Genomic DNA, 15,344 nt, shown 5'->3' on the forward strand with positions numbered 1-15,344 from the left:
CCATCCTTGACATCCCACTCCTACTACAGCCGATGGTGGGAAAGACAACAACTCTGTTCTACATCACAAGCCATGTATACAGATATATCCCATTATCATGGGCATTAAATATGAACATCAGTTTAGTGATAATGCTTAATGTTTAAAACTAAAATAACTATGAGAAACTGGTAGTCATTAATTAAATATACATTAATACATAAAGTACTAAAATATGATCGTATTGTAATGTTCTAAACATTAAAACATAAAGACATTGTCATATGAACCAAACGTTCAATAGTTTTATGTTTAATCTAAATGCCATGTCAGCTATGACTTTATTTGTGGTGTCTACATATAATAACATTGTCAACACCACTTAATTACCTTTGTATTCCAAAAGATACACATCTTAAAGTTCCACATAGTTCCAAACCTTATAATTACATTCACATAAATGTCATGCTTGCCGTAAAAGGCGACTATGCTTGTCGTAAGAGGCTACTAACAGGATCAGGCCTGCTGACTTGGTTGATGCATGTCATCAATCCCAATTGCATGGATCGATGCTCATGATATCAATCACTGGATTGTCTGGTCCAGACTCGATTATTTATAGACCGCCGTCATATAGCTGGAATATTGCTTAGTGCAGCGTTAAACAAACAAACAATCATTTAAATGCTAATCCCTAATATGGTCAGTGGGTGGGCGGGCGAGCGAGCAAGTGGGGTTTAACGCTGCCTTTAACAGTATTCCAGTTACATTACGGCAAGTCAGTTTAATGTGTGAGGAAAGCCCGAAGAGATGCAGGTCTCAGATGTTTACCACTTTGGTGAAACCCACAAGCATGGGTATGGTGCTGACAAACCTAAAATAATAATCGAGGCGAACCCGGGATTCAAACCCACAATCACAGATTTCATGCGCACCTAAGGAACGCAACTCTGCACAGTGAATCGCGGCGCCTTAGATCGAGCCAGCCTTGCCCCCTGGTACAAAAGCATGAAAAATACAAAGAAAAGCTTTAAACCCCACAAAACTAGTTAATATGGCCATGTAGGTGGTGAGATGAAATGGGGTTTAACATCATGTTCACGATTATTGCACTTAAATAGTGACATGTATGCACGTGTATGTGTATGTCTGCTTGTACTAGTCCAGACTGATGCTGACTTTATAGTGCTACCCCTATGAAATACCATGCTCAGTTTAACATGAATGCCCCTCGCAGACACAGTATACTGACTCTGAGCTGAACAGTCCATGTTTTAGCCTCACAATGCCGAATGCAAGGCAGGGTAACAAAAAGTATCACCTGTTAATGTCTTTTGGTATGATGCGTGGATCAAACCACGACCTTCCACTCTCCAGGCAGACGCTCTACCACTAGACCACAGAGGTGGTCCCATATGGCCATTTACGTTGCGTTGTACGTCCATACCACCACAGGGACAGACATGTTTAAAGTGCCACATTATCATTACCCCAATCAATGGATCAGTGTGCACTCAATTTCATTCTCAGCTCCCTGGGGAATATACAACCCATGCTGCCTGTGAGGCACTAGAAGATTAGCTGTCACACCACCCATCTCATCCTACCGGGTAACCATTCAGTGCTGGGTGAGCAGAGGCCTATTTCGAACAAAGTCACCTGTCCAAAGTGACACCACAACGGGCAACATGTACTTCGGAACCGAAGCCTCTAGGTTTGCCAGCACCATACCCATGCTCGTGGGTTTCAAGTGGTAAACATCAGAGACCTGTATCACTTCAGGATTTTCTCAGCATTAAGCTGACACACTGCATTATTACTGGAATACTGCTAAAAATGGCATTAAACCCAACTTACTCACTCACTCACCCACTCACTCACTCACCCGGCCACCCACGCACTCACCCACACCCACCCACTCACTCACACCCACTCACTCACTCACACACCACACACCACTCACTCACTCACACACACACCCACCCACCCACCCACCCACTCACTCACTCACTCACTCACCCACCCACTCACTCACACTCACTCACTCACCCACACCCACCCACTCACACTCACTCACACTCACTCACCCACCCACTCACTCACACACCCACTCACTCACTCACCCACCCACTCACACTCACTCACACCCACTCACTCACCCACCCACCCACCCACTCACCCACCCACTCACTCACCCACCCACTCACCCACCCACCCACCCACTCACTCACTCACTCACTCACTCACTCACCCACCCACTCACTCACTCACTCACCCACCCACCCACCCACTCACCCACTAGGCAAGAAAGATGCTGCACAAACAAAGATGCACAATGGGCTTCGACTTTCATCTCAGGAACAAGTTCGTCTACATGAGCATCAATCAGACTATAGATTTTCCTGTAAGCAAAAGATCAACACAACAAAATAAAAAATGTGGTCACCTCATCTATTTGCATACAAGTACTGTTCATGATTAATGGGTAGAAAACAGCACAATTTTTTCCAGCATCACATACAAAGAGCTCGTTGTCTATATCTCTGTCCACACGTCAATAAAAGTTTAAAACTCCTCTGCAAGACGCGGAGTTACAAACTTTTTATCGACTTGTGTTGATAGATATATTTGATATCAAAAGACACGGTGGTGAGATTGCCTATATATTGAAAGAAATGTTGATCTTAATGTAAAAAGTTTTTTTGCCATGTATTTGGAGTCAGATAATGTTCACCAAAAGACTTCAACATCATCCTAATCACTGCTCTGTGGGCATGTCTCCCAGTATGGCAACAGAGGGTCTGCGAAAAATCTATAAAACTGATATATCAGGAAAAGCATCTCCTCATTCCGAAATGTTTACTTGTATCGCCCATCACGAGTATTGAGCACGTTTCACAATAAAAAGCCATATATAACATCATGTACAAAAACAAAAAAATGTGATAAAACGTTCAATGAAAAAACATACAGACTCTTAAAAATGCCTCCTGTATCTCGATTTGTCCCAGAAAATATTTGTTTTATTACTTGTTCTAATATTGGTATGTACAATGACAACAAGAACTCTGAGAGTGACGCCTACTGCTAATATTCAATCCATTAGGGTGACAACTGTCAAGCTATGAAAGTCTCTCTCTCTCTTCCCCCCCCCCCTCCCTCCTTACAGCATCCCCCAAAACCCCCACTGACGACATCAGCTGGCCGGTGATAATCGCCCTGATGATTTATTCTTGATATTGATTATTGTGCCTTAATGACGTCGGCTTCATTAAAACCAGGCTGGATGTAGTCCAGGGGAGATAACTCCTGTGGATACACCTTTCACCAATTTCATTTGACCACTGTCCAAAGGGAGATAACTTGGATGAGTTTGAGATTTATTTTGCCGTTTTCAAACAACTATCATTAATCTTCCAATAGAATAACAAAGCCTTGGTGAAAACACAGGCATCATCTAAAAGGAGGTCCAATTACTACTCTCTTATATCTAGTTCTCCATTGCAGGGCTTACCTAATCTGCCTCCCTAATAGATTATAAGCTGTCCACAAGTCTCGAGGGGCACATTGTTAGATATGGTGTCTTTAGTTGCCGTATATGGTGTCATATTAGGTTAGCAGAATAATATTTTTTCTGCTAACCTAATATGACTCCGTACATGGCAACTAAAGACGCCATAACAAATTTATTATGCCAAAAGGTTTCCACTATCTGGCATTCATATCACACGTCATGTCAAAATGAAAAAATGACACTTACAACTGTTGACGTTTAGAGTCAAAGGGAGACAACTCTTCAAACCTTAGAGGCCAAACCTTGTTGACAATTTTAACAGTAATCTTTATCAATAAAGTCACAAACATGATAAAAAAATAGATTAATGTCCTTGCACATCACAATTAATGACATAAAAATACAAAACAGTGTCGAATAACGAATTTCTGTACCAGAATTTTAAATACAATTTAAATATGTGAAGTGGGTGTTGGAAAATCCAAGATGGCTGTTACTGACAGTATACAGTCTAATATGAGATCAGTAACAACCATCTTGGATTTTAACTTATGGTATATTATTAGTTATAGTGTCTTTAGTTGCCCTATACGGTGTCATATGAGGTCAGCAGAAAAATATACGGCATCTAAAGACACGATAACAAATTTATTATGCTGAGAAGTTTACACTATTTGGTATCTTTGCCGCACATGTCATGTCAAAAATTAAAACTCAAACTTAACACTGGACAACCTAAGACTTTGAGGGTCAAAGGGAGACTACTCTTCAAACCTCAGAGGCCAAACCTTGTTGATAATTTTAACTTTATATAACCTTTATAAAAGTCACGCATGTGATCCAAAAACACATTAACAACCTTGCACATCACAATTAATGATATTAAAACACAAAACAGTGTCGAATAACGAATTTCTGTACCAGAATTTTCATGTGAAATATGTGAGGTGGGTGTTGGAAAATCCAAAATGGCTGTTACTGACGGTATACGGTTTCATATTACGTCAGCAACAACCTTCTTGGAGTTTTACTGATGGTATATGGGCTCATATGGGGTTAGTAGTTCTGTTCTCTGATTGGTCAATCTCACTTTGAGGCATAACAAGGGTTAATGTACCCTCTGTGTTAGTGTTCCCTGAACCCGAACTAACGTGAACAGCCAAACTAACATGGAGGGTACATGAACCCATGTCACTCAAGGGACTGGTTAACAAAGAATATATGTAACTGTGCACCTAATTATTTTGCAGGTACCATATTCGACACAATGAGTGCCCCGCTCTAATAAGCACCCACGGCGATATTTGCGAATATATTGGCTTGTGAACAATTTCATTTAGCACCCCTTCCGATTGATCAATGTACACAAGACTTATTTATTCGTGTATAATACGCACTCGTGTGTTATGTGCATCCTTAATTATGGGCAATCAAATTCTGGAAAAATATATCTGTTGTATATAAACAGTTCAGGCTGTCAGTATAAACCATGAAATTTACAATCTTTCAACTCTGTATTTTTCTCACCAAAATAATATTCTAATAAGAGGCCCCTATTTCTAATTTTGAGAGCGCCCTGGGCGCTTATTAAGTCGAATACGGTAGGTCTTATGCATACTTCGGTCCAAATCAGACAGAATACCACAGTTAGGCATTTATCCACATGGTTCATTTTTCACATTTATCGAAAAAATAACAAACAACAGAAAAAAACAACTTAAGAGTTATTCACCCTTGTTCTATTTCATTTGGAAAATATCATTAATATCCAGAGAAAAGGGTCTTATATAATTAATTTTGCAAGGTACAAAACTGTGGTTGGCATATTGCACATGTAATGCCAACCGTCGGCAATTTGAGCAGGGAATGAAAGAAATATATACCTTTCATGTTAGCGGGGTACTTTGAAAATAATAGCATTGGTCTTTGCCAATCAGAATCCGATATTCATTTGTAAGGTGAGAAAAACTTAATGGGTAATATTCCATGCCAGTATGTAAAATGTATGCTTCATCAGCAGCAATGTACCCATCTTGCTCCATGGTAAACCTCTTTCACACAATATATTTCAGGAGTTTTTTAATATCATAATTAGTGCAACTTGTCAATCATTATGTAATGTCCAATAAAATCAAAGTTAAATGCAAAACAAAAGTTGAAGCTTTTTTTCTGACATACATAAAGATTAAATAGCAAATAAAACATTATTTATTTATCTTCATGGTATCATTCATTGAAAATTTTAATTCTGTTTATACGTAAGGTATATGTGTAGAGAGAGAGAGAGAGAGAGAGAGAGAGAGAGAGAGAGAGAGAGAGAGAGAGAGACACCAGGGGCGGGCAATCCATGTGAGAAACTGAAACAGGTCTTCAGGTCCTCAGCACAACAAACAGATGCTTTAACACAAAAAATTAAATCCATTTCCAAACATTTCTAAATCAGTATCATCAATGTTCACCTATGACTAGTGCTCCATCAATTTCTTCAAATTCATCAATCTTCATGTTGATCATGTTGATTTTAGCTCCAAGAAAATACTTCATCATTACACATGTTAAAATTAAATCTGTGATCAATTATTTTCCAATCATTTAATTGAGATAGTCTGTTAATAAAATATTGTAAAAATACAAAGTCAGAAAAGGGTTCCACACCAGCTGCTTTCAAACATTTCCACATTTTCCATAACATACATAAGTGTTATATGGATACTCAGAGAAAAAAACTCTAATGATGTTTATGTTCTCATTCACTATTGAATATTTTTCCATCAACAATTGAATTATTTCTTGTAACCAGTGATCTATATCAAAATTTCATAAAACTACCTACTTTCCACTGGTACTCAAACTGGTGACAGTTTACATGATGATGAAACAGTATGAATGGGTACAAAGATGAAACCAATTGATAAAGAACACAAACCCTTTTCCTAATATGAAATCCATGACAAATTAACTACAGTAATATGAAATAATCGGGTGGTCCTAACTTCTTTAGATAGTCTACATAACTACCCAATGACAATACAGTTCCATATTTACAGTGATCCCGAACAATTGTATATGGCATTTAATACAGATGCTTTATTTCAGAATAATCTTGAAAGGGACTTATTAATTCAAATTAAAGGGAAACTGCTCAATGTGATGAATACAACAACGACATGGCATGACATAGCCATTGATATCTTAAAACTGAAACAAGCAATGTATGTTACTTGACAGATGAAGAGTAATGTAAGGGAGATAACTCCACTGTCATACTTGGTTCAATGTTGTTCCGTATCATATAGATAATATAGATAACCTAAACATAATTAGAAACAGTATCGTAAAAGCAACTGTGATATAATACTACTCCAAAGAAGTTAAAGAACACTGATTCTTCCATATTTTTAGGGTTAACTTTTTTTAACTTTATTGTTTGTTTGTTGTTCAACGCCGCACTTAGCAATATTCCAGCTATGTGACTGTGGTCTGTAAATAATTGAGTCTGGACCAGACAATCCAGTGATTGACATCATAAGCATCGGTCCACGCAATTGGGATCGATGACATGTATCAACCAAGTCAGCGAGCCTGACCACCTGATCCCGTTAGTCGCCTTTTACGACAAGCATAGTCGCCTTTTACGGCAAGTATTTTTTTACTTTAGTAATATGAAAGAATCAGGTGTTCTGTGACTTCTTTTAAGAGGAATATAATTGTATTCTTTCATACAGTTTCATCACTATTTTTATTTTTATAGCTTCATCATGTCCACACTATTAACTATTAAAAAACTTAATGGCTTGTCTCAAACTATGTTTAATCAAAATATGAGAACTGTACAAATAATGTTTATAAGCTGAAACAACAGTGAAAGTTAAAATTTGGCACAAACTAATGTTGAAAAACAACACATGATTTTTGCAGTTTCATGCAGATCCATAAAGACATCAAACTTTGAATATTTGTTCTATCGATGATCAATACCTCTATCTAAAAATAGTCCTGGGTGACATACTGCTCCACATGAGGTGACACCGCTGTTATCCTGTGGTATCCATCAAGGTTAATTGGTATCCAAATAAGGTATCCACACAGGGTATCCACGAATTGCCTCCTTGAGCTCTCAGTATCCCATCACATTGTTCACAGACTTGTGAACCAAAGTGCTACCAAGGAGTAGCAGCCACCAGGTTTATTGCTACATTGTATACAATCACATGACTGTAACCATCGGAACAACAATAGTTTATGAGGATGATGAGTGGTATACTGTAAATCTGGAAATTAATGCATCTCCAAATTAATACGACTGCTAACCTCAAGCCAAAAATGTGACTCAATATCAATGCGACACCCCCCATCCTATCCCCAGTGGAATGATACATATCCTTACCGTAATCCAATCAAACAGCAAATAGCACCACTTATCAGCAGCGGCGCTGAGTAGAGCACTTCAGTAAAAATAATAAACAGTGTCTTCCTAAAAACAATACCCAGATTAAATGTTTACTCTGCTGACTGGCATAAAGGAAGTTCAAAGGCAATAAAATAATTCAGCCAACAGTTCACGGATTCATATGCGGAGAAGGTGTCAAAAAGCTTGACACGAGTGGGTAGAACTCTTGACGCAAGCAGCGATATCTCACCAGATCCCCATTGTGTCATTCCTATTCTTTGAATGACATCGTTATATACTTTTGCATCTGCTGCTCAATAAACTGTGTTTGTGTTTTAATATCGGTATTTCCACCGTGCAGTGAGGCCGTCTTATTGTTGATAGTCATTTGGAGACATAAATGCAAAGTTAATTAATGCAAGCAAATACCACTCGCCTTTTATTCAAATTTGCACTAATTTCAAGATTTACAGTATATAACAGCTTTCTAGAAGTGGTATAACTAACCAGTGAGATAACCGACAGTGTACCGTCTATGTATATGGTATAACCCTGAAGTATTCCCTGGTCAGTTGTCCCAAACACATCCCAAGTGTAGCAAGGAATCAGGATAAAAGACAGGGAAAGACCTTGGCATTCTCTGACTTTAATAATCAACAATAAATCTAGGCAATAAATTCCCAAACTGTGGTTCAAAATTGCCATGTATAATTATTGGCCAAAAGCCAATTCTAATGCCCCCCCACCCAAATTTTAAAATTAGACAATAATCCTTTTCAGAAAGATAACATAGATAAAATGGTTTCAGCAATCATCCTAACCAAGGCCTAGAGTTCTAGTTAAATTTAATGGCTGAAACACCCAGTTATGTCCCAGCTGTGGCCTTGGAGCAGGCAAACCAGGAAACAACCTGGTAGAACCAGACGTTAGTGGGACTGGGTGTGGTGTTGATGAGAGGGCCACCTACCTTTTGTCGAGTCAGGCTGTTGTACAACTTGAGCTTCGATTCCTTCTCAACAGCGGGAGCCTCCCAGGAGGGCTGCGCTCTCTTCATTTTTCCTGAAACAGAGTTTACAAATAATAATAGTCGACCAGTATTTCAATGTCCTTACTTCATGTTCACTGCTGCAAGAAAGTCATGTCTGTTGCGCACCTGGATATTGTCAGTGTCAAGGATTCAGCTCATGTCCACCTGGATATTGTCAGTGTCAAGGATTCAACTCAATCTCACCTGGATATTGTCAGTGTCAAGGATTCAACTCAATCTCACCTGGATATTGTCAGTGTCAAGGATTCAACTCAATCTCACCTGGATATTGTCAGTGTCAAGGATTCAACTCAATCTCACCTGGATATTGTCAGTGTCAAGGATTCAACTCAATCTCACCTGGATATTGTCAGTGTCAAGGATTCAACTCAATCTCACCTGGATATTGTCAGTGTCAAGGATTCAACTCAATCCCACCTTGATATTGTCAGTGTCAAGGATTCAACTCAATCTCACCTGGATATTGTCAGTGTCAAAGATTCAACTCAATCTCACCTGGATATTGTCAGTGTCAAGGATTCAACTCAATCTCACCTGGATATTGTCAGTGTCAAGGATTCAACTCATGTCCACCTGGATATTGTCAGTGTCAAGGATTCAACTCAATCTCACCTGGATATTGTCAGTGTCAAGGATTCAACTCAATCTCACCTGGAAATTGTCAGTGTCAAGGATTCAACTCAATCTCACCTGGATATTGTCAGTGTCAAGGATTCAACTCAATCTCACCTGGATATTGTCAGTGTCAAGGATTCAACTCAATCTCACTTGGATATTGTCAGTGTCAAGGATTCAACTCAATCTCACCTGGATATCGTCAGTGTCAAGGATTCAACTCAATCTCACTTGGATATTGTCAGTGTCAAGGATTCAACTCAATCTCACCTGGATATTGTCCGTGACAAGGATTCAACTCAATCTCACCTGGATATTGTCAGTGTCAAGGATTCAACTCAATCTCACCTGGATATTGTCCGCGACAAGGATTCAACTCATGTCCACCTGGATATTGTCCGCGACAAGGATTCAACTCAATTTCACCTGGATATTGTCCGTATCAAGGATTCAACTCAATCTCACCTGGATATTGTCAGTGTCAAGGATTCAACTCATGTCCACCTGGATATTGTCAGTGTCAAGGATTCAACTCAATCTCACCTGGATATTGTCAGTGTCAAGGATTCAACTCAATCTCACCTGGATATTGTCCATGTCAAGGATTCAACTCAATCCCACCTGGATATTGTCAGTGTCAAGGATTCAACTCAATCCCACCTGGATATTGTCAGTGTCAAGGATTCAACTCAATTTCACCTGGATATTGTCAGTGTAAAGGATTCAACTCAATCTCACCTGGATATTGTCAGTGTCAAGGATTCAACTCATGTCCACCTGGATATTGTCTGTATCAAGGATTCAACTCAATTTCACCTGGATATTGTCAGTGTCAAGGATTCAACTCAATCTCACCTGGATATTGTCCGTGACAAGGATTCAACTCATGTCCACTTGGATATTGTCAGTGTCAAGGATTCAACTCAATTTCACTTGGATATTGTCAGTGACAAGGATTCAACTCAATCCCACCTGGACATTGTCAGTGTCAAGGATTCAACTCAATCTCACCTGGATATTGTCAGTGTCAAGGATTCAACTCAATCTCACCTGGATATTGTCAGTGTCAAGGATTCAACTCAATCTCACTTGGATATTGTCAGTGTCAAGGATTCAACTCAATCTCACCTGGATATTGTCCGTGACAAGGATTCAACTCAATCTCACCTGGATATTGTCAGTGTCAAGGATTCAACTCAATCTCACCTGGATATTGTCCGTGACAAGGATTCAACTCAATCCCACCTGGATATTGTCAGTGTCAAGGATTCAACTCATGTCCACCTGGATATTGTCAGTGTCAAAGATTCAACTCAATTTCACCTGGATATTGTCCGTGACAAGGATTCAACTCAATCTCACCTGGATATTGTCCGTGACAAGGATTCAACTCAATTTCACCTGGATATTGTCAGTGTCAAGGATTCAACTCAATCTCACCTGGATATTGTCAGTGTCAAGGATTCAACTCAATCTCACCTGGATATTGTCAGTGTCAAGGATTCAACTCAATCTCACTTGGATATTGTCAGTGTCAAGGATTCAACTCAATCTCACCTGGATATTGTCCGTGACAAGGATTCAACTCAATCTCACTTGGATATTGTCAGTGTCAAGGATTCAACTCAATCTCACCTGGATATTGTCCGTGACAAGGATTCAACTCAATCCCACCTGGATATTGTCAGTGTCAAGGATTCAACTCATGTCCACCTGGATATTGTCAGTGTCAAAGATTCAACTCAATTTCACCTGGATATTGTCCGTGACAAGGATTCAACTCAATCTCACCTGGATATTGTCCGTGACAAGGATTCAACTCAATTTCACCTGGATATTGTCAGTGTCAAGGATTCAACTCAATCTCACCTGGATATTGTCAGTGACAAGGATTCAACTCATGTCCACTTGGATATTGTCAGTGTCAAGGATTCAACTCAATTTCACTTGGATATTGTCCGTGACAAGGATTCAACTCAATCCCACCTGGATATTGTCCGTGACAAGGATTCAACTCATGTCCACTTGGATATTGTCCGCGACAAGGATTCAACTCAATCCCACCTGGATATTGTCAGTGTCAAGGATTCAACTCATGTCCACCTGGATATTGTCCGTGACAAGGATTCAACTCAATTTCACCTGGATATTGTCAGTGTCAAGGATTCAACTCAATCTCACCTGGATATTGTCCGTGACAAGGATTCAACTCAATTTCACCTGGATATTGTCCGTGACAAGGATTCAACTCATGTCCACTTGGATATTGTCAGTGTCAAGGATTCAACTCAATTTCACTTGGATATTGTCCGTGACAAGGATTCAACTCAATCCCACCTGGATATTGTCAGTGTCAAGAATTCAACTCAATTTCACTTGGATATTGTCCGTGACAAGGATTCAACTCAATCCCACCTGGATATTGTCAGTGTCAAGGATTCAACTCATGTCCACCTGGATATTGTCCGTATCAAGGATTCAACTCAATCCCACCTGGATATTGTCCGTATCAAGGATTCAACTCAATCCCACCTGGATATTGTCAGTGTCAAGGATTCAACTCATGTCCACCTGGATATTGTCCGTATCAAGGATTCAACTCAAACTCACCTGGATATTGTCCGTATCAAGGATTCAACTCAATCCCACCTGGATATTGTCAGTGTCAAGGATTCAACTCATGTCCACCTGGATATTGTCCGTATCAAGGATTCAACTCAATCTCACCTGGATATTGTCCGTATCAAGGATTCAACTCAATCTCACCTGGATATTGTCAGTATCAAGGATTCAACTCAAGCTTACCATCAACCAGTGTACTGGAGTTTTATCACAGATTACTGGAGTTTAGTCACAGATTACTGGAATTAATTCACAGATTAATGTCATCTTCGTAGTGAAAGTTGAGACCATTAACCAGTAGTTTCAGGAGCCATGTCAGTGTGTAAATGGTAGTGTAGGTTTTCGTCCTCAATTTATCTATAAATCCTGAACATAAGTACCACTCACTGACTCCTGGGACGACAGTAAAACACAGTCAGCCTTACAATCACTGTCATCATTCTAGTGGCACAGAAAGCTATCTGGCACAGGAACAAACATGGAGAAGTGGAAAGAATTTCTTGTAAAAATTTACTACGTGTTCAGCAAATAGTGAAGAAAAGATACAAGGCAGAAGTTGAAGTGTACTTAGGGTTAACAAACTCTCATATCTGGGATTGGTAGTGCCTTCTAGAACACTGCTCACCCAACAGCTTAACCACAGCTTAACTACAAGTTGTTTCATTCGTTTGTTGTTTAATGCCATGCTCAGCAATATTCCGGCTATATGACCATGTTACTGGTATCCAGTCTGGACCAGACAATCCTGTGATTGACGTGAGTATCGATTTACATAACTTGGATATGATTACATGCATCCACCAAGCCAGTAAATCTGACAAGACTAACATAGTCTATGAAATCTTTTTTTTAAATTCTAAAATTAAAACAAATAATTTTCCTGAAATTATTTTCCTAATGTGGAATAGAGCTGGAAAGATGCTAGACTTTCTCTTATATAAATCTAGATTGGTTTTGTTTTCATAAAGTCATAGTGCAGGACTATAAATCTGACCACCCGATCCTGTTAGTCGCCTCTTACGACAAGCATGGGTTGCCAAAGACCAATTCTAGCCAGGATCTTAACAGAGCGAGCAACAAATGGTGCAATACATCAAGTACATACAAAACCTGTCAGAATCGGACATATTTTTAACCTATCAATACACACCCTCAAAACTAACAAACTTATATGTACCATACCATGCAGCCATTCATTGTCATTCTTGCCAGCATGTATAGGTACTGCTCCAGGGTGAACATTGCCCAACAATGAATAGTCATTGAGTTAATGCAGCTCTTTACTAAGTCTTACAGTTATTCAAGATGAACAAGCTTTCTCATCAGTTACTCAAACAGCCCAAAGACGTACATAGACGTGCATATGTCCTTCCGTGGATGGCTATACCATGTGAGATTCACTTGACACAAGCAAGCAAAACTGAAGTGCCTTTATTGTATTTAGATGATCAGAACCCTGTGCAAACAGGGAGTTTGTTGACTGTTCTCTCTGAACTCAAGCATGTTGTACCTTCCTGGCAAGATGCTCCCTCCCCATGAGATGCTCCCTCCCCTTGTCTCTTTTGTAATTACAGCTTGCCACTTCACTCTGAAGTTAACACTATCAGAAGTGTCTCAGCATTCATCCAACCCTTCATCACTCCAGTATCCCACCTGTCATCACTGTTTTCAACCTGTCATCACTATTATCTCACCCTTCATCACTCCTTTATTCCACTCTTCATCACTATTTTCTCACCCTTCATCACTCCAGTTTCCCACCTGTCATCACTGTTATCCCACCTGTCATCACTATTACCCCATCCTTCTTCATTCCAGTCTCCCACCTGTCATCACTATTATCTCACCCTTCATCACTCCTTTATTCCACTCTTCATCACTATTATCTCACCCTTCATCACTCCAGTCTCCCACCTGTCATCACTGTTATCCCACCTGTCATCACTATTACCCCATCCTTCTTCATTCCAGTATCCCACCTGTCATCACTGTTATCCCACCTGTCATCACTACATGTCATCAGTATCATGTCATCACTATCATCTCACCCTTCATCACTCCAATCTCCCACCTGTCATCGCTGTTGTTAACCTGTCATCACTATTACCCCTTCATTCTTCATTCCAGTATCCCACCTGTCATCACTCCAGTAATCCATATCTCATCACTCCTTTATTCCACCCTTCATCACTCCTGTATCTCACCTATCATCACTGTTATCCCACCTTTCATCACTGTCATCCCAACCTTCATCACTCCAGTATCCTATCTGTCATCACTATTATCTCACCCTTCATCACTATTATCTCACCCTTCATCACTGTTATCCAACCCTTCACTCCTTTATTCCACCCTTCATCACTGTCATCCCACCCTTTTATCACTCCTGTATCTCACCTATCATCACTGTTATCCCACCTGTCATCACTGTCATCCCACCCTTCATCACTCCAGTATCCCACCTGTCATCACTGTTATCCCACATTATATCACTCCAGTATCCCACCTTTCATCACTGTTAACCCTACCTTCATCACTCCATTTATTTTTATTCCACTCCTTTATTCTGCTCTAATATAAACATGACAAATATCCAACACATTAGCAGTAAAATATAGTTGTAGTGATTGACATATATCCTGCCTTCCCCATCCCCCTTCAATGGCATCGTCCGCCCAGCTAATGCATGGTGACTTTGTGTCTGGGCCACTTCCTGGGATGAGTACACAAGCAATGAGCAATCACTGTCATCATCAAGACTATAATATTGCTCTCTAACTGATTGTGTGTTTCCATATCAGGGTAAATATATAATTACCAACTTGTCAACCGACTACTGACCAGTGAAACAGCTGAGGTGAATATACAGTCATTGAAGAAGAGGTCCTCAGTACTGGCAACTTTAAAAATTTGATTGAGTAGAGAAAAAGACAATACCCACATCTTTCTTGGGGTGGGTTGGGGGGAGAGAGAATGAGATCGGACAACCAACTGGCTGTTTGATACATCGCTTTCGAGAGTGACCTCCTAGCATTCAGAAGTGACCGCCTAGCATTCAGGAGTGACTTCATTGCATTCCAGATTGACCTCCTAGCATTCAGGAGTGACCTCCTAGCATTCAGGAGTGACTTCATTGCATTCCAGATTGACCTCCTAGCATTCAACAGTGACCTCCT

At 39.8% G+C, this 15,344-nt stretch overlaps 1 protein-coding gene across 1 annotated transcript in view; it reads right to left on the bottom strand.

Moving 5' to 3' along the window:
* LOC124111431 (cysteine--tRNA ligase, cytoplasmic-like) overlaps positions 1-15,344 on the bottom strand; it is a 283,163-nt gene that overhangs the window by 262,867 nt on the left and 4,952 nt on the right. The window contains exon 2 of the mRNA XM_048386259.1: positions 8,851-8,942. Within this exon, the coding sequence (XP_048242216.1) occupies positions 8,851-8,942 (92 nt within the window). The remainder of the gene's footprint in view (positions 1-8,850; positions 8,943-15,344) is intronic.

This window comes from Haliotis rufescens, unplaced genomic scaffold (assembly GCF_023055435.1).
Source record: "Haliotis rufescens isolate VD_foot unplaced genomic scaffold, xgHalRufe1.0.p SCAF_6, whole genome shotgun sequence".
In the NCBI taxonomy this organism is placed as follows: Eukaryota; Metazoa; Mollusca; class Gastropoda; order Lepetellida; family Haliotidae; genus Haliotis; species Haliotis rufescens.